General features: G+C 42.1%; 1 protein-coding gene across 8 annotated transcripts in view; it reads right to left on the bottom strand.

Annotated features, from left to right (window-relative positions):
- LOC119178803 (proteasome adapter and scaffold protein ECM29) overlaps nucleotides 1–21,547 on the bottom strand; it is an 881,180-nt gene that overhangs the window by 114,176 nt on the left and 745,457 nt on the right. For 7 of the 8 annotated variants that reach the window (XM_075895092.1, XM_075895224.1, XM_075895130.1 and 4 more), the window contains one exon: nucleotides 3,689–3,900. In XM_075895092.1, coding sequence (XP_075751207.1) covers nucleotides 3,689–3,900 — 212 coding nt within the window. Of the gene's footprint in view, nucleotides 1–3,688; nucleotides 3,915–21,547 lie in introns of all 8 variants that reach the window. The other variant, XR_012895350.1, reaches the window with a different exon arrangement.

Here is a 21,547-nt window from a genome sequence, read left to right as displayed (position 1 = left end):
CTATGACCCCCATAGAGGACAATGTGCTAAACTTTTATAGATAAAGAAGTTCATATGACCTAGTGGATGCCCTTAATATTTATGACGGCTTGGGATTTGGTGTGGGAATGCCAAGGTGGTGTTGCAACCAGCATTTTCCCACATTTTTTTAGCTGAGCCTCTTGAATATGACAGCAAGTTCGGCTGCGCAAGTAAATAATTTTTTGTGGGTACGTAATATGTACAAACAGAAAAAAAAGAGTTACAAGAAATACGTATAATATTATCTACGAAAATGAGAATGAATATATGACCGTAAAACACAGCTCTTGTTCTAGAAAAAAACAAGTGTACAATATGTGGACACTGAAAACACCAGTTACTCTAGCCCCCATTTTTTCACTAAACATGGGTACACTGCTATGCGAACAACTCTGTTTTAACGCAATAATCATTATCATCATCAAAAACTTGCCATATTCAATGCCTTTGTCATTATTATTATCATCATCATAAATGGCTTCAATTCAACACTGTCGTCATCGTTCATTACAGCTATCACCAATGCCTTAATCTTTATGTTTAACACACTCATCATCACCATCATTATCCCCAATCCAGGCTCATTTGCTTGCCATAGCTCTACTTCAACATGTTCATCATCATCTTTATTGTAGTTTATCATCATCACTAATACATTCATGGTTACATTCAAACCCATTGCTTTCATTAACAGCAGCAGCATTGCTCAAGAGAATTTCGTTTGCCGATTGCTGATGGCTTCTACCCATTTTTCATCTATGCTTTCCAAATCAGAACATTTTCTTCTGTTAGAAAAAAGTATAGCATGTCGTCAATAAACCAATAGATTCTCAAACACTTCTAAAAAAGTGTACTCAACTATATGACCGATTATGTATCCTACAACCATTCAGCATTCTATAAGCTTCTTCAACGAACCCAGTATGCATGATATCCACTAACGGGGACGCCGCAGCAACAACTCGGCTCTCAAATTTTTGGTTGTTCTCAGTACAAAAAAACTCACACAAGAGCAAGATAAGCCCTTCATTTTCTTGAAAAAGCTGAATAATATTCATACTCATGCAAATCAAGAGGAAAGTTATAAAAAAAAGAGAGAAGGCGTGCACCACCACAGTCGACTTGAGAAGAACGCCATTGTTCTGTGTACATTGATGTCGCTGTTTCTGCACACAAGTAGGCACATACATATGTTTTTATGAAATGCTGAAGTAGTTTCAATTTTTAAAGCATTGTGGTGGTCAGCCTGATGCCATTATAAAATATTTTATGAATGGGTATCAGTACTGCCAGATTGGGCTGTTAACCTGTGTTTTGCATCCTTAACGACTAAACAAACAATGTTATGGTATACGCATACATATGAAAATGGCTGGGTTGGTGCATGTAATGTTGTATAATCTTATTACATGAATTTATGTCGCAATATAAAAAAAAAACAAAAAAATCTTGGCTCACCAGCACAAGATGGCAGCCCCCATTTGTTGTAGGTGAAATAGTGCATACTGATATGTTTTGTCCCCATATGCAGACGCTGGGATGCAGAAGTATAACAAGTGTCTTCTAGCAGTTTTCTATACTCAGAAATTGCAATGTACTACAGTAAAACTGATGGCTTGGCAAGTTGGTACATAAGTATCCATATCCTAACTTTTTTTCAAGCATGAACAGAATACAAGGACAAGATTAAGAGAGACACACGAGCACTCTCTATCTTTCTTGTCCTTGTCTTCTGTGAATGCTAAAAAAAAAGCTGAAATATGTAATGTGCTATTATAAAAAAAATGTTTTTTTCTACCTGCCAACCTAGCGGCACGGAAATTCGAGAGACCGCAGTGAGAGGGGGCGGGGGAATATTTTGCATTTCGGAAATTGATGAAACTGAGACATTTGCGACCCGCTTTTGTTGCTTCTGTTCCGTATTCTGCAATTGCAAAAGCATGGCGTTTTAGGGCCTCCAACATTGTGTTTTCGGCATCTGCAGCCATTTCCCCAACGATGGCATGTGTTTTCGTGCCTCCGCACTCGTACCGCTTCACGTCGTTGCACTTCGGAAACATTTGCCGAAACAACGGTTCTGCGTGATCGCTAACGCGGAGTAGCCTTCCACAGAAAATGTCATGAATAGGCATTCTGCACGAAATTCTCACTGTCTTCGAAGCTTTTCTTGAAGAAACTAATGATGTTGTGCTGTCCCTCCGCAGCACGAACGTAGTTCTGATGCTTCCATGAAGCGATGCGCATCTTTAAGCCAGCTTTACCTCTGTGGGAAACGCCGCGGTACATCACAGACACACATGGTACAAAATCCATATTTGTCACCTTTTCACAAAGTCGCAAAGCACCAAAACTCAGAGCATGAGTCCACAAACACTTGCAAGTGCTTCTTTGCTTTTGACACTAACATCAACCTTCCAACCAAACTAGGGGAAATACACAACCCCCACAACCATGCAACAAACACAACTGACGCCTATCCAAGTTGCAGAGGCTTATAGCATTCAAAATGTGGGAGCTAAGACAGACGTAAATGTTGTCCTTTTCTCTCGCTTTCTTTTGGTACGGCTGCGAGCATGTGTCGCGGCCGCCAGCCGTCGGCCAGGTGTGTGGTACATACTTAATGGTACTTTACGGTATGATTCCAATGAACCTGAAGTGTTATGGCGAGTAATCTTCCACAGCATGACAACTGTTGCAGCAATTTAAGGCTCGAGAAGTACTTTGGTTTGGGCTAGTTGGTTTATAGTGCTAACATAAAAAAGACAGCACAAAAATACGGAAAAAGAAGGACAGAAGAGACAGAGTGCTGACTAACAACTGAAATTTTATTGCAGATTGTTGAGGCTTTCTTCATTCGTGAAGCAGGTGACAAGTGCGTGAGCAGGCCTTCCATTTCCTTGTCTGACGCTGAAATTAGTTATCTTAGAGGCTTTCTTTGATTTTCCGTGTCATTTGCTTTATCATGACCTGATGCATTTCACTCATCACGCTTGCGCGAGTCCCTTTGAAGATTTTATCGTTTGCAGTTTTTATCGCAGGTCAAAACCAGCCTTCTTTTCTTGCTTTTACACCTCCTATCAATCACACTTTAGGCACATATATATGCACAGGTGATGGTAATAAAATTTCAGTTGTTAGTCAGCACTCTGTCTCTTCTGTCCTTCTTTTTCCCGAGTTTTTTAAGCATTTAAGGCTGACATACATACGTGATTAAAAAAAAAAGCGCGTCTGCTGCACCAGCCACTTTTTGGGAGATTCGAAATAGCATTTAGACAATTGAGCAGTTAGGTTCAAACTTGGGAGTCTCCTGAATAATTTAGAAGAATAGACAGATATGCTTTAGTGTCCCTTTAAAAAACTCTCAGGGTTTATTCCCCTAAGGTGATCGAATGGCAAAAGCCACCATCTTTTGGTCAGTCAATGTATTGGTTATCCTACGCCCCCGTTTAAAGGCTTTGTGCAGCCAGCGCAGTTTTGTTGTGTGATTATGTGATCATGTGAAATCCCAAATTTTGGGAAACTGTGATGCCATGATGGCGTCATATAATTATGTCATCACACACTAATGATTATTGCATCACTTCTGCCTTAGAACTTGAATCAGTGTTGCACTCATCTCACAAAAGCATTTTCGCATGATTCTGAGATTGTAGCTAAGAGATATCACCTTGCCCTGCCAGGTGCGTCCTGGCAGTGCAGCTAGCAGCGACTGGATAAGGGTTTCAGCCAGGCGCCACTCGAGTGCAGCTCCAAGAGTGCGCGCCACCGAGCAGGAGGCAGCTGCCCCTTGACGTCGCAACGACCACACAGCACTGGCCAGAGCCTGGTTGACCAAGGACAGCACCTCATTCAGGTAGAGGCGCACACCAGACTCATCCCCTGCATCCATGGACCTTTAAATGCACAGCATTTCAGAGAACTGGCTCGTCGTCCCCCCGTGAATTTTGCGCTCAAAGTGTTCAATACAGGATACATCAAAGCTAGCGATGCTCAAACTCGAGTTAAAAAGAATGAAAAAGGTATAGAATAACTTAGTTACCTGAATTAGCCAAAAAGTAATCACATTATTTAACTCAAACTCATTAAAATGCTTTGAAAACAAGCTCTTTACTTCCACAAAAATGATGCCACTGCTTCGCCAAAAGCACAGGTACTCCTCGCACGCACACTTTGCCAGTGCTTCGTTGCCACATTTGAAGAAAAAAGAAAAACAACCTGAGGGAAATTGCTGGCGATGACGTGTGTCTCCACTGCTGTAACAAGCAAGAAGTCGATGTAGCGCATCAAAAAGTCGTGCACACTTTGCCCAGTGGGATTGTGAATCTCACCAACTTGATAATACTTGTACGGGGGAACCCTACATGCATATACCTCAAACATTAGTACCATCAATTGGCACTTGGTTAAACAACGCACTCTACGAACAGTATTTGCTGCTTCACCGTGCTGTGCACTTCCTCAGGTTTCATAGCAGTGAAGTTGCATTTGGTTTCTTTACTTCAGTGTTTCAAAAAATGAGACTTTGTTTTGCATTTTGTTTGTCATGCAAGAGCTTGTTTGATCATCAGGCTTTCTTGTATATTCCGATGAAAGTCAAGTGAACCTGAGTGCAGCTCGCCACACGACAGCATTTCCATCTGACAAGCACTCAGAGATGAAAATCTGATCTCCAAGAAATGCTCCTAGTGTGAGAACAAAAAAACATTTGAAGGTCGTGGCGGGAAACTCTTATAACTGTTCTTAGTGGTATTTTTCCATCTCACAGTGAAACTTGAGGCGAGCTATAAATGCTGTGTCAAAAATATTTTTCTGCAAGTTTTATCATGTATAACACTGAATCACAACAATTGTTTTCTAATGCTGTCCACGAAATTAAAAAAAAATTTGAAACAAGGACAAACACATCATGAATTAAAAATGTGTGCTAACTTCAATGCAGTTTCATGCATTTCATATATCAAAATCCCGCAAGTATTAAGGGCTATAGAACAATGCCTTTGCAACACTTGTGTGAAAGATCGTTTTAAAAGAGGCACTGTAAAAAAAAAAAGGATAGTTGAAGAAAAGTTTTCTCGGGGGACTAATTACAGCTCATGATTACTGAACTGGAAACGGAAACCAGAAAAGTAGGTCTGAAAATAATATGCACAAGACTAAAGTAATGTGCAAGAGTCCCTGCAGAAAACAGCAATTTGCGACAGGTAGAGAGATGCTGGAAGTTGTAAAAGAATATGTTTACTTAGGACAAGTAACAACCGCGAAGCTGAACCGTGAGATTGAAATAACCCTCCAGAGGGAGGTATAAACAGCTGCCTCTAGCCAGTACATACCTACGGCACAGAAACCTGGAGGCTTGCTAAGAGGGTTCACTTTAAATTGAGGACGACGCAGCGAGCGACGAAAAGGAAAATAATAGGTGTAACCTTAAGAGACAAGAAGAGGGCAGAGTGGGTCAGGGAACAAACCGGAGTTAAGGATATCATAGTTGAAATCAAGAAGAATAAATGGACATGGGCTGGGCAAGTAGCACGTAGGCCGGATAACCGCAGGTAATTAAGGGTAACTGACTGGATTCCTAGAGAAGGCAAATGCACGAAGGGGAGACAGAAAATTAGGTGGGCCGATGATATTAAAAAGTTAGCAGGTATAACCTGGCAACTAAAAGCACAAAACCGGGTTGATTGGAGGATCATAGAAGAGGCGTTTGCCTTGCAGTAGGCGTAGTCAGGCTCATTGTGATGATTAAAAGAGTTTTTTAAAAAAAGCTTATTTTAAAAATATATTATAAAAGGAGCTCAGGTATCAATTCTGAAAAAAATTATTTATCGAATACTACTCATTTCAGTCCAAAGAAAGTTTAAATATTGTTTGTTGTCATGCGCTTCGTTCATGAACTATAATGAGCCAAAGCACCCTATGCCATGTGTGCTTGCATCAGTGATCTTGCTGGGTTGGTATCAGCTTGTATTATGTGCAAATTGACAGTTTTAATTCTTTTGCTGCAAAAAAAACTTTGCTCTGGCAGCTCGCCTTCAAGAAAAAAAAAATCAATTCTTACACTTTATTTGCGATCTGCTGTGGCCCTCTAAGAAGCTAACACGTACACCGTTTGCAGTCTATAAGCTCCACTTAGCCTTCCATAATTCGCTAGTCAGAATTATGTGAGCTGCAAGGGGCACTGTGGAAAAGCTGCACAACAAAGTGGTTTATTGAATTGAGAGAAAAGTCGTGATACTAATGCAAAATTCTTCCTCATTTCTGTGCCACTGTCGTGATTGTCGGCAAAGCAAAGCCAGTGATCAACAGTGGTCCCATAAACTACTGTCAATGTTATCACAACATTGGCTCCAGCAACACACAAGGCAACTGAATATTTAGCAGTGAAGAAAGTACACTGGCCCTATCTTTTCGCAGCACACTTGAGCAGACTTTGCCCGATTCTCGAGTGTATTGATACAAGTATAGAAGCATAAAAGAGCTTAGCTTAAGACTAGTCGCCATGCGACCACTCTGAACTGCTGATTATGTGAATCAAACTCCTATCCAGGTGCATTTCTGTGTACGTAGCTGGTTCTTGAAGCTCGCTTATGTGCTTCATTTAAAAAATATAATTTGTTTTATTGAGCTTTGGCATTGTTAATGGAGCAATGTTTATCACTAGGGGTGTGCAAATATAAAAATTTTCCAATACGAATCGAATACGAATACATAGCTGCGAATACAAATCAAATATTGAATAATGAAGAGGTGCAGTTTTTTTTTATCACCAGCAATATTTTGCTCATATTTAGGTTGCATGCAGTAAACTTGTTATTCTAGTTAGTTATAGCACACTAAAAAATGTAACCATCTGTACTTGCCAGCAAGCATAAGCTTGTAGCTGTGATGTCTTGAGTTCAATCCACATATTAAGCAAAAAAAATAAGAGAAAAGCATGGTGACTAGTGAGCATGAGGCGGTTTGATTGTGTCAACACCCGTTTGAAGAGTCAACACCCGTTTACTTAAGTCTAATCGATCATTATAGTAGCCTAGGTGGTCTCAATTCATCCAGGTTCCTAAAATATCGGTTTTGGCTAATAAGACACCGATTTTATAGTTTTTAAAAAATATTTTTCCTCTGTTCTCACTGGTCATGCCCTTAAGAAAAATAGGATTACTTGGGGCATTTTTCAGCTACATAGTAATACAGGTTATCTGGCTTGTTCCCGTTGCCTTTCTCGGGGACTCGCCATTTTGTGATCTGTGCTATCAGTGCTCTGTTGCACTGATAGCTGCATGATCATGACTGAGATGTACCTGGCGCGCAGCGATAACGCGCGATAAGTGTGCGAGATGTGTCTGTGCAGGCGTGCGCTGTGTTAAAATATGTTCAAAATGAATATTGATGTGTGATAGAAAGACACCTGAAATACACCTTCTTGTTAACGCAGCCACAACTACAGGCGGTGAGAGCACTATTTTGTCACATTACGACCCCCTTCGGCGCACGCACTAGCTGTTGACGGCAGTAAATGGACGTTGGCAAAAGAGTAAGATAGCAGCAACGGTGTAATGAAAGGTTGATAGAAGGAGACATTGCTACGCGAGCACAATGCGCATACTACCAATTTCCAAAGGCGCTGTTGGGAACGCAGCGGAACTGAATATTTAATCCATCTGTCACCTTACGTGCGCTGCCATTATCAACATGTTTTATGATGCCATTATAACATTACCGAAAAGTGCATGGCTTTTTTTATAGTTGCCATTCAGCAGAAAAACACTTCAGCTCGTTTGCATGACCACATCCGCTATAATGAAAACATGTTCTGAAACTATGAAGAGAGTATACAGACTGAAGTAGCGGCACAGGTGACGGATGACTCGTCAGGCTTCGGCATGTACGCGTACGTTTGTATGGTGATCCATTCGCAAAAACTGGCGTGGCTATACATAAAACCCATTACTATCAATCATCAATCTGAGCGCAACTTTAGCTAGTTGCGTGCAGTGCATTGCACACTAAGCCAATTTCGTCAGCGCTGCACCCTGTAACGTATGTATGTACGTTTGCCCTCGCAAAGAGATTTTTTTTTCTTTGTACTTACTCAGCACAGCACCGAGCAAAAGTGTGAAGACTTCATTTACACGATCCACGTCCCATACGCACTTTACTGAGGCAGGATGGATGGATGGACGGATTAATATGGCTGTACCCTTTAGATCGGGCAGCGGCTAACGTCACCTAGCCGTAATGCTTAGTGAACCAAAAACTAGATTTTTTTTTTCCTTTAAATAGTGATGTTGAAAACTAGTACTTTGCAGTGACGGGTTTAATTTTCACTCGTGCCTTGACTTTAGCCACCAATCAAATAACCTTTTTCTAGTTAATTTTACCCGCTTGAAGTCTATTTTGCCCTCCCTGTCCATAAACCCGAGTGCTTTAATTTTCACTTTCCTTGACTTTAGCCACCAATCAGATAACTTCCTTCTAGTTAATTCCACCCACTTAAAGTCTATTTTGCCCTCCCTGTCCCTAAACCCCAGTGCATTGAAAAACTCTGCGCCATCATCCTGAACTATAGGGTGAAGCCCTTTACAGAACATTATCAAGTGTTCGGCAGTTTTATCCTCCTCTCCACATGCACTGCATACCGTGTCTACCCCTTCGTATTTAGCCCGATATGTCTTGGTTAGCAATACTCACGTTCTGGCCTCAAACAGTAGAGAACTACCCCGAGTATTATCATAGATCCTTTCCTTGGCAATTTCCTGCTTAAAAGTTCGATAGATCTCCAGTGCGGACTTCTTAGTCATGCCAACTCTTCACATGTCAGTCTTCGCTTCCTTCACTTTCTTCTTAACCGATAGTTCTTTTTGGTTTGGCCACCTGCTGTTTTCTAAGTATTTACCAGTCAGTTTCCTGGTTCGCTTCCTTCATTTTGTATCAACATTCTTCATGTACAAGTAGCTGAAAACCTTCCTAGCCCAATGCTCCCCCCCCCCCCCCCCATTTCTCTCAATCACTTCTCAAATTTTTTATTGCTGCTAGCTTCCCTGCCCTCAAATGATGTCCATCCCATATCACCTTGTACTACCTGATTTGGTGTATTCCCGTGAGCTCCTAAAGCAAGCCTACCTATTCCACGTTGCTTAATTTCTAATCTTGCTTGAACTTCTGATCTCATGCACAAGACCGCATTGCCGAACGTTAGACCAGGAACCATGACCCCTTTCCATATTCCTCTCACAACATCATACCTATTGTAATTCCACAGTGCCCTATTTTTCATCACTGCTGCATTTCTCTTACCTTTAGTGTTCACGTATGTTTTAGAAGAACCAGAGAGACCGCAGAACAGATACGTCTTCGGTTTATTGTTGACAGAACAGGAAAAAAAAATGCAGAGCGTGCCCCTGGCTACTTCTTCTTCCTCGCCTCCAAGCTCCATCTTCAATCTGTTTTCTACATCTTCCCGCCGGCCAGATTCAACCGAAGCAACCTTCGAGCGAATACAACAGTTGAATCGGCCTCTTGACTAATTTTCCTTCAGGTGTACGAAGCAAGCATGTTCTCACTAGTCCATCCTTGCCTGGGAAAATCTTTTCGACCTTGCAGAGTTTCCACTGAGTTCTTTTTCGCGCTTCTCCAAGCAGAAGTACATCTCCTTCTTGTACATTTGCGTGACGCTCTGTTTTTCAGCTGGCACACTTAAGCTCCCTCAGGTACTCCTTTTTCCATCTGGTCCACCATGTTATCATTGCCTGTTTTCTCGCACTCCAGTAATTCAGCAAACTGTATTCTCCGAGTCTGTTTTCTTCCTGCTTGTTCATTGCTTGCCTGCCTCCTATAACGTCCGCTGGTGTGATGGGTTGTGGCTCGTTAGGATCGTCATACATGTAAGTAAGAGGCCGGTTGTTAAGTACTCCTTCTGCTTCAACAACCACAGTCCGTAGTTTTTCTTCATCCAAAAGTCGAGCACCTATAGTTTCTGCCATGGATGTCTTAAAGCATCTGATCAGTCTTTCATAAAATCCTCCCCACTACGGAGCTAACTCTACAATAAACTTCCATTTTATTTTGAGGTTACTGGTATACTGTTGAACCCTTTCATCTTCCATCTTTAATATCTTGTTCATCTCTTTCTCAGATTTCTTGAATGCTCTTGCATTATCACTGTAAATAGTTGTACACAATCCTCTTCTAGCTACGAATCTTCGGAATGCTTGTATAAACGCTTCTGATGACATCCTCTTGACTAACTCCAGTTGTATGGCTCTTGTTACTGCACACGTAAATATCACAATGTAAAACTTTGTAACTTTTTCGCCTTTCTCCTCTCGAGCATATAGCGGTCCAGCAAAGTCTATACCAACTATGTCGAATGGCATCGTCTGTGTTATCCTGTCAGCTGGTAGTGGTGGAATATCTTGTGCCATTGGTCTAGAATTGAATCTCCTACATGTGATGCATTTCTTTATCACATATTTCACCATCTGTCGGGCACGCAGAATCCAAAACTTCGTTCTTAGATGTGTCAATGTTGCCGCAACGCAACTGTGCATTGTTACTTGATGCGCGTTCAGAACTAGGAGTTCTGAAAAGTGACTTTCTCCTGGTAAAATAATAGGAAGCTTCGCATCAAAGCTCGAATCACTCCACTGAAGCCTCCCTTTTACTCTCAGGACACCTTGATCATCTTCGAAGATGTTCGTGCCGTACAGATTCATGTCGTCATATATTCGTGCCACTGCATTTTGTAGCGTTTTCTGCTCCTGCTTTATCAGCACAAACTCTGCCTTGTCCAATTCTTCTCCTGTCAGCGAACCTGTTTTCCTTTCTTTTCGTCGGTTTCCTATATAACGCATCACCTACGCAGTAACTCGTAACGCTTTCTTGTATAATCCAAACCTGCTCACATCAATTATTTTTTCTTCACTCGTGGTGGTAGTTAGGCTTGTCATGGTCTTTTCTTCGTCTTTGTTGTAATCACTGTCCGATTCTTGCGTAATGTCATAATCAGGCCTTTGTTTTTCATTCTTGATCCACTCGGGGCCTTTCCACCATAATTCACTGTCCAGCAAACGTTTCATCTTCATTCCCCTTGTCATCAAATCCGCAGGATTTTCATCATTTTTAACATAACCCCATTGACTCTCATTGGACTTGCTCTTAATTTCTGCTGCGCGGTTGTGAACAAATAGATCTTTCGCCTTGTTAGACTTTATGCAGCACAATACAATTTGAGAGTCAGTCCAGAATTTCACATACCTTAGGTTCCTGATGAAATTCTCAGTTATATGACTGGCCAATCTGACTGATATTGTGGCCGCCAACAACTCCAATCTTGCTAGTGTGATCTTTTTGATTGGAGCGACTCTACCCTTTGCAATGATTAAATTGGCTTCATTGCTTCCATCGGAGTATTTTGTTACAATGTATGCTGCTGCTCCATACGCCATTAGACTCGCATCGGAGAACACATGTAGAGTCGATGCTTTCACTTCAGCTTGTCTGTTGTCATAGCATCTGTTAACGGTGAAGTCATCTAAGTCCTTCCGACCAGTCCTTCCAAGCTGATCTATGCTGGCTTGGTAACGGGTTATCCCATTTCAGTTTATTCATCCAAATATTTTGCAGCAATATTTTTGCTCTAACTGAAAATGGTGTCAAAAAACCTAAAGGGTCATATAGCTTTGCCATGGCCTGCAAAACCTGTCTTTTTGAGAGTTGTCTCATGTCCTTGTCATTTCGCCATGTAGTGTCGGGAAAGCTCAACACGTCGTCTACGAAATTCCATTTCAGTCCCAAAATCTTGATTTGTCTCTCTTTTCTTATCCCTCGATCGAGATCCTCTCCTTCTTCATCAAAGAGTTTTCTTAGCTCAGCGTCATTTGAAATCAATTTTCTTAAATTCATTCCCACATTGCGAAAAATATCTCGTGCTTCTTTGTATATCTTTGTCGATGTCGAGTATTCGTCGGCTCCTAGTAAAACGTCATCGACGTAGATTCCTTTCCGGAGTTGCGCCACAACTGCAGGATATTTTTCTTCTAATTTATCCAAACGTCGATGAACCGTGGCCGCTAGAAGGAAGCTACTTGGTGTAGTTCCGAAAGTAACCCTCGTCATCCTCCACGTTTTTATCTTCGGGGTTGGCATATCTTCGATGGGTATTCTTTCCCACCACATAAATCGCAGTGCGTCTCGGTCATTTTCATGTATCTTGATCTGAAGAATACTTTTTCCACGTCGGCTGACATAGCGATCTTGTGATGTCGAAAGTTCATCAGCAAGCTTATGATGTCAGGGTTTAGGTTTGGCCTCTTTTCCAAGTTGACGTTCAAGGATTCACCTGGATTCTGGCTTGACGATGCGTCAAAGACGATCCGTATTTTTGTCGTTGTTCGGTCCTTTTTAATTAGTGCTTGATGCGGCATGTAGTATACAAACTTGTTCTGTATATCGGATCCAGCACCTTCTTCGACGTTTTCTTCTATTTCTTGCTCAAAGTACTCTCGAATAGCTTTGTCATAGGCTAGGAGCTCATCTTTATCCTTGCAGAATTTGTTGGTCACCTGGATAAGCCTCTTCTCTGCAATGGTGGTGTTGTCGTCCAATGTCACGTTTTCCTTCCATGGTAGCCGCACTTGGTATCTTCCTGCCTTGAACTCCATTGTTTGTCAGACGTACTCTAGCACATGTTCATCGTTCATCTTTGTTGCTGGTTTCTCCTTGATGCCCATGTTTTCTAAGTCCCAGAATCTCTGCAGTTCGTCCACAGTCGTGTCCGATTTGGCACTGACCTTGAGTACCATAACCGTCGATGATTTCATCGGCACACAATGCAGTCCTACAGAACCTTGGACCGTCCATCCCAATATTGTTTCTACTGCTATTACTTTTGAATGAATCTCGCTAATGCGACCAGTGACTACAGCCCAGTAATAATCTGCTCCAATTAATATAGAAGTTTCCATATTTTTTCTTTCTTTGTCCGTCTTCTCGTTGTCATCAGCCAAACAAATTCCGATCGATCTTGCTCTTTCGTGTATTGTCAACGGTGGCGATGGTAGCACGTCACAGGATATAACTTCTTTCTCCAGTGCCTCAATCGTGACTGGCTCCGATGTGGGATCCTTCCTCACGCTGACCTCGACGACTTTCATGTCTAGTTCCATCTCTCCTCCTCCAAATGATTCTACGGTAATCCTTTCGGATCTTTTTACCTTGCACGCTAGTTTTCTCGACAATCTTTTGAGGATGAATGTCCTCTGGCTCCCGTTGTCCAGCAGAATCCGTGCGTAGCACTCGCTGTCTTCTCCCTCCGTCCACGAAAAGGCTGTCTGCAGTAGTATGCACTTGTGTTCATCAAACTGCTGTGCGTGCATGTTGCAGGACTTGCTGGTGTCTAACCGGTCAGGTTGCGCGCTTTTGCACACTTGCTCAACATCATTACCGCTTTGCTTCTGTGTTGACTTTTCTGCAGGCGCACGTGGTCGACACATGGATGTCGCGTGCCTTCCCTTGCATGTTTTGCAGCGTACGTTAGCGCGGCATATCTTCGCCGTGTGGTGAGGTCTGGTGCATATGAAGCACCTTCGTTCCCGTTGCAAGGCTTCTTTCTTCTGTTGCATACTAATGCTACTTCTGCAATCTTCCGTGTAGTGTCCAGTCATCTCGCAGAAGATGCATTTTTTCATCAAGGTGCTTTGAAGCGCAGATGTTCTAGTCTGCCTCGTACTGTGTGGTGACTGGGTAACGTCGTATTTTTCCTCTCGAGTTTCTTTTCTACTGCGTATGTATATCTTTAAAAACTGCATTATTTCTTTCAAACTGCTCATGCTGTCTCTTGACGCCGAGTTCGATTCCGTAGTTGCTTGTCTGTTGTCACCTTTCTCTATCTCCTTCATCTTCATCTCAATCCTTACATCCACCGGTAGCGCAGATTTTACAACAGGGTTTATCACTGTGGCGTAACTACCCATTTCCACTTCTAAAGACTGCAATGCTCGTGTGTTCACTTGCAACTTTTGGAAGAGTTTCTTCAACCCATCTACATCTTTAGGACTCTTCACTGCTTCCAAATTTGCAAGCTCTTTTATGTAGGTCTCTTTTAAATTATCTTCTCGTCCGAAGGTTTCTATCAAAAGAGTGACTGCATGCTCGTAATTCTGATCAGAAAACTGCAAACCTTCTATGAGGGACGCAGCCTCCCCACTCAGAGACGCCAGAAGGTAATTAAATTTTTTATTCTTCGGCATGTTCACTTTGTTATGTACCGATGTCTCGAACTGATGCCAAAACCTTGGCCATGCTGTTTCTTTCCCATCAAACTTGATCATTTCAAGGCGTGGCAACTTAACAAGCTCTTGCGTCTCCGAGATTTGGTTAGTACCTTGCACTGAGCTTGCCTGTTCTGTGACTATTCTCGTAGTCCTTTGCATCACTTGTTCTAACTTGCATAATTGCTCCTCTATTTTTGTCGTTGCAGCGACGATCTTCATCTCATAATGCAAAACTCTTTCAAATTCTGCCTCAGCGTCGTCTTCTTCAATGAATGGTTTTATTTGTTCGTTAACTTGTCTTAGTGTCTGCAACACGCTCTTCATCTGGTTCAGAAGTGTCGTAAGTTGCGCTCGATCTGCGTCTTCTTCTATCTTCTTATCGATTTCGCTCGTAAGCGTCGTCACATTTGCTCGAAGCGTCTTCCGCTTCTTCGATAGGACCTCTTTATTCATGATTAAAACGTGTTGAAAGAGCTCTTGCCTGTTTATGTGCGTCGCCAACAGTCGTCGGTCGTGGTCCTTCTCTCGACGGTTCGTCCTTGAGCCAGACGCCGCTGCTTCGTTCTTCAACCCGTTGTTGCGAATGGGGTTGAAGTCTGTGCGTCTGTCTTCAGATCATCCTGGTCACGGCACCATGTTTCAGAAGGACCAGAGAGACCGCAGAACAGATACGTGTTCGGTTTATTGTTGACAGAACAGGAAAAAGAAATGCAGAGCGTGCCCCTGGCTACTTCTTCTTCCTCGCCTCCAAGCTCCATATTCAATCTGTTTTCTACAACATATATTTCGTGTTCCCTTAGGTAATCGGTCCCATTGCTTATCCATACACCCAGATATTTGTATTTATCTGTTATCTCTAGCGTGATTTCCTGTATCCGAAGCTCACAACCTTCATTATCATTAAAAATCATGACTGCTGATTTTTGTTTATTGAATATGAAACCTAACCTACCTCTCATCACCGCAGATGTCCATCAATCTCTGCAAATCTTTCTTGTTGTCAGCTATTAACATTATATCATCTGCGTACATCAATGCTGGTAGTGCCTGTTCAATGAGTTCTCCTTGTTTGACGAAAGAGAGGTTGAAGCCAAGTCCACTTCCCTTTTATTTGGCCTCTAATCCTTGTAGGTATGTCATGAATAACAAGGGAGACAGAGGACACCCCTGCCTAAGCCCCCGTTTTATTTTTGTGGGCTCAGATACCTGTTTTTCCCACTTTATAACTACCTAGTCACTTTTGTAGATATCCTTTAAATGATTGGTGACTCCAGCTTCCAGACCCAGTGTGTGCAGTATTCCCCACAAGTCCTCTTGAACCACGCTATCGTACGCTCCCTTGATATCCAAAAATGCTAGCTAAAGGGGCCTGTGTTCCTTTCCTGCTATTTCGATGCACTGCATCAGTGAGAACAGATTGCCTTTCAACCTCCCGTGTTTCCGAAACCCATTCCGCAGTTCCCTTAGCACCCCCTCATCCTCTATCCATGCCTGCAGTCTTTCCTTTATAATCTGCATCGCCAGCCTGTAGACCACTGATATCACTGTTATAGGACGGTAGTTGTTTATGTCAGCTTTGTCCCCCTTTTCTTTATAGATCATGCTCATCCTACTGAGTTTCTATCCATCGGGAACTTCACCATCGATTATTATTTTGGTCACTGCCTCTCTCAAAGCCTGCTTAGACTTCGGACCTAATGTCTCTATCAGCCTAATTGGAATGCCATCTGGGCCTGTTGATGTACTACTAGGAACCCTTTTCTCAGCCCATTCCCACTCTTGTTGTGAAAATGGAGCCATTGCGCCACTTGATTCATCCTTGTCTATTGTGGTGCATAAAGCACTCCTTTGTTCAAATTTTTCTGTCACCCTTGTTCTTATACATTCAATAGCTTCGTCCCCTTCTAGCCTAGCACCTTGAGCTGTAGTTATAAACCTCTGCTCTAGGCTTGTTTCATTTCTTAGGGAGCTTAGATGGTTCCAAAACTTTGCAGCTGCCTTTCTAACCTTTTTATGTACTTCTGCCAGCCACTGAGACCTCTTTCTTCTAATCTTTTCATTGATCAGAAAGAATGCTTCCCTTCTACAGCTTAGAAAGATGTCCCATTTTATTTCAACATCATCTGTCGGTTCACCCCACTGCTTAGCATGTTTGTGTTCCCTAGAGGCTTCCTGACCTTTTGCTGTGGCTCTCTTAACTTCCTCATCCCACCAACTCTTGGGCTTGTGTCTTCTTTTCCGGGGTGACTTGTCACGCGCCTTAGCAAGCCCAAACAGTCTAATTAGATTCTAGTACGTCCACACTGTTTTATTATCCTCAGTGATTACTTTCTCAATTTGTTTAGTAGCTATTTCTATTTGCTTTTCTGAATAAAATTTTTCCTGTAGCTGCTCATCTTGTCTACTCCCTACTTTCACTGCTTTTCTAAAACTTAGCTTGATACATTTGTGATCATTACCCAGACTTCTGGAGCCACATTCATCTATGTGCATTCCCCTGAGCCACATACATCCTATGTGACATCAGTGCGTAATCTGTCATCGACTGCAGCCTTCCTACCTCCCATATTATTTGCCCTTCACACTTCTCAGTACTGTTGCAAGTGATCAATTCATACCTTTCACACATATCCATGATCATTTTGCCTGTTGGGTCGGTATACCCATCTATATCTTCTATGTGCGCATTCGTATTTCCTAGTATAATATCTCGCACTCCCCTCCTAATTCCTCAATGTCCTTTGATATACACTCCACCATTGACTGGTTTTCCTCTCTGGCCTTTGCTCCCATCCCCAAGTGCACCAAACCAAGGAGTGTCAGACTTTCCCTCGTAACAATAAATTTTCCATGCATCCCTCCTTGACTCTTTGCCAACCCATAATTTTATGTATAAATGCACCTATTCCACCCCCCTTTTTTCTGTCTTCTATTCTATTGCTCAGGGGATTTGCAGTCAAATGCATTGTGCTAAGCTATCTTTTTCGCCATTGTAGGTAGCCTGCACGTGTACATGCGAAGTGCCCGCTGATTGCTGCTACAATTCAGCTGCTTGCGCTCGGGAGTAGACGAACCATCACGCAACAACACGGACATCGCTGCCTCGTGTCTTGGTAACATATCGCTTTGCGCCGTGGAAGTGGCCACTGTGCAATCTCGCGAAGGTGATTCGAGGACGCATTGCAGCGCCACCCCATCATCTGTAAAAGGCCTCAGCAGCGGGCAGCATACGGGATTAGCAGGCAGTTGCACTGCGCTAAGCAGCTTTTTTTGCCATTGCAGGTGAGTCTTTAGCGCTCCAGGCGCAAATTTTTTGTGCAATTCCAACCAGGCTGCAAACCCCCAAACTTAAACAGTGCATGATTATTAGGCACAAATGGGCATTGACCTATGTTCATATGCCAGAATCGGCTGTTTTGTCGCGCATAGCAGAAATACGAAGTCGTGTTCACCCGTGTGGCAGCGACCATCATCAACATTTAGGTCATGTAGTGGTGGGGACGACTGTTTGTTGTTTTGTTCTATGTAGCCCACATGATTATAAGTGCAGGAGACGTGGAAATAATCCCAGGTCCTGATAAAATGGATCAGGTGATAAATTTGCTCAAAGAACTCTCTGCTACTAATGAGAAGTATCAAAAGGATGTATCCACTAAACTCAAGAACATTCATTTGAACATCACAGATGTGAAAAAACGACTGTCACAAATAGAAAAACACTTAGAAGCAGTAGACAGCTTTCACAGAGATGTAACTGCAATGGGCCCGCTCTTGCAGGAAACTCTGGATCAGATCAAAACCATTGAAACGAAACAACTTGACCAAACAAATATTGTTGTGGATGATTTGAACAACCGAATGCGCAGCAATAACTTGATATTCAAAGGAATTCCTGAGAAAAAAAAAAACTAAAAAATAGACGGACACAATAAAGCTAATTGCAGAATTCCTGACGAAAACCTTTGATATTCAGCCTGACGTAATTGAACGCGGCCACAGACTCGGGCAAGAAAAGCCGGGATATAATCGCTCCATAATAGTAAAGTTTCTGAACCTTAAGGATAAAAATCAAATTTTAAAGAATGCCTTCGAAATTAAAGACAGTGCTTCTGTCCGGGTATGGGTAGAAGAAAATTATTCGCAGCGCCTGCGTAATATTAGAAATAAGCTTCGTGATTTTGCTCGGGCAAACCGCCAACTTATTGAGAAATTCAAGCTGGTTTTTGATAAGCTAATTCTTGCTAACAAGCACTATGTGTTCGATTCCTTCGTAAACAAAGTGGTAGTGCTCCCAGATCACTGTCCTCGTGAGACAAACCAATTACGTAAAAAATACATCCCAGTCTTTCCTTATCAATCATAGTATCAAATTTTCAAAGTCTTTTAAACAAACAAGGTCACCTGCACACTTTCATTGAATGCTGTTCCCCGTATGTAGTCTTTGGTACTGACACTTGGCTGACTGCTGACATAGCTGACAGTGAGATATCGCTATTGAAAAGCTTTTTTTTTTTTATTTAGAAAAGATAGATATACATTATGTGGTGATGGCATCATTATTGCTGTTGATAAGAATTTCAGGGCACATATTATAGACACTTTGTGTGACGCCGAAATATTGTGGATCGCGCTGCAGTTATCACCTTCTGTAAGTTGCGTTGTTGGAGTTTTCTATCGGTCACCCAGTTCTATTTATTTTGTTGAAATGTTTCACGATTCGCTAAACATTATTCAAACCAAATATCCATCATCAGAAATTATACTTGCAGGGGATTTTAACCATACCGTAATCGACTGGCTGCGATGCAAACCTATCGATGGCACAAGAAAGCATGAATGTCGGCAGTTTCTTGATGTTCTTTCTTTGTTTAGTTTAAGCCAGATGGTGACATGTCCCACTCATGGTATTTCACTGTTAGATCTTGTGCTGACTACAGACCCACGAAGCATGGTATTGCGAGTCCTTCACTACATGAGTGACCACAATGTTATCCACTGCGCGTACATCATAAAATGTAAAAACCATGCAATCCAAAGAAAACAATATACGACTACAACAAAGCCAATGCACATGGGTTAAGTAGTGACTAATATCATTTTCTAGGCAGTTTTTCGTAACATTTCACGATTATGATACAAATGAAAACTGGCGGATCCTCGAAGATGCGTTACATGAACTTAAGGAAAAACATATGCCAAAGATCACCATCGCGTCTTCAAGCAGAAATATGTGATTTACAAAACAAGAGAAACACTCCACAAATAAAAAAAAAGAATGTACTTAAATGCGGAACGTTCGAATGTGAACCACGACTGGGAATGCTATCGTGAACAGTCAGGACTGTGCAAAGCCGAGATCAACGCAGCGAAAGGGAAGTTTTACAACTACGACTTGTCACAACTTTTGAAAAGCAACTCTAAAAAATTTCGGGAAATAGTGAATTCGAAATCATCAACTTCGTTCGTTGTGTCAATAACGAAGAACCGTGAGCCGCTTTTGCAGTCCAAAGTTGCAGACGAGCTAAACAACTATTTTTGTACGGTTTTTACATCAGAAGAACCAATACCGCCGAATCTCAGGTTCTCAAAAATAAACGCTGCAATTCCTGACCTAATAATCACTCGGGAGGGTGTAGAGGCTGCTATAGATCGCATTCCAGTTAGATCAGCTCTTGGACCAGATAACATCTGCTCAAAAATGTTGATGAAACTAACAAAAACACCTATATTATCTATTTTAGTTGCCATTTTTCAGCATTCATTGATTTCGCAAAGGCATTTGACAAGGTTCCACACATTCGCCTGATGATTAAGTTAACGAATATGAACATGAACAGCAAATCATTGCATGGATAACTAATTTTCTGACCAACCGCAGCCAATCAGTTTATGTCAATGGACATACATTTTTACTTTCACATGTAAAGTGTGGTGTTCCGCAGGGATCGGTCCTCAGACCAATTTTGTTTCTCATTTACACAAACGACATTGGACATGATTTATCATCTACAATCAAATTATTTGCGGATGACTGCATCATTTACAGAAACGTTGACAGCACCAAAGCTTATGAATCATTACAGTCCGATCTTAATAAACTCACCTTTTGGTGCCATTAGTGGCAAATGCAAATCAACACTTCCAAAACTAAGGCCATGACATTTACAAGAGCACATAAAACAGAACTGAACCAATATAAAATTAATGACGTCCCCGTTGAAAAAGTATCCACATTTAAATACATCGGAATTCATTTATCATCTTATCTATCATGGAATGAGCACATAAATATAATAACTAGTAAGGTGTCAAAAACACTTGGATTTATTAAAAGAAGCCTGTACTTGGCAAACTTACCACTAAAAAGCTAGCATACCTTACACTTGTCCGTTCAAAGACTGAATATGCAACCTTCATCTGGAACCCACATCAATCACATCTCATCGATCAAAAAACAGAAGTCAAAATTACACGCAGTGTGCGATTCCATTGATTACTTGACACAAAGGACCAAAATGACGCTTCCCGATTGGCCAGGAAAACTTGCTAAAGTGTCTGCCTCCATTTTGAAAGGGTATTGCTCCTGCGAAAGTATCGTGACTCGTATCTCTAACGAGTTTGTGCGTCTCGCTACGCCGAACGGTGCGAAAAAGTTTTGATCGCAGCATCATTTTTGCCGTTCATGAAAGAGAAAGAAAGGCAGAAAGCCTAGCAAGGTTCTGTTTGGCTTCTGATACAACAACGAAGCGCTGTCCGCCCTGCATTCATTGCCGCGCTGTCGCCGTGCGATAAATTTGTTCGTGAGTGTGTGCGACATAATTAACCGAATGAACCGCGCGTTGCAGAAGTCTGACGAGTTTCCTTGCTGTGTGTGCAGCTGTGCAATGAAGAGATCGCGTCTTATTATGGAAAAAATGAATGAAAAAACTGAATAGAGTCGCAGCAGGCAGTGCACTACCCCTCCCCTCCTTTTTTTTTTTTTACAGCGAGATCTGTTATGAGATCACAACTCGGGTCACGCGCAGTTGCATGTTGTCTGCTGCCACCGCCGGTGTCCGTAACCACATTGCGTGAAATCAGAAAAAAAAAAAAAAACCTTGCACCAATGACACAGTGGCGCTTGAACCTGGTTCCGCTGGGTGCCAGCCTAATATTCTACCACTGAGTTACGACAGTGCTTGTAACTTGTCAAACTTGCCTTAGGCATGCATGACCTATCACCAATGGCACAGTGGGGTTCGAACCCGGGTCCACTG

Source organism: Rhipicephalus microplus, chromosome 1, assembly GCF_043290135.1.
Source record: "Rhipicephalus microplus isolate Deutch F79 chromosome 1, USDA_Rmic, whole genome shotgun sequence".
Taxonomy (NCBI): domain Eukaryota; kingdom Metazoa; phylum Arthropoda; class Arachnida; order Ixodida; family Ixodidae; genus Rhipicephalus; species Rhipicephalus microplus.
Note: the sequence above shows the minus strand (reverse complement) of the source record. Positions and strands in the feature narration are given on the sequence as shown.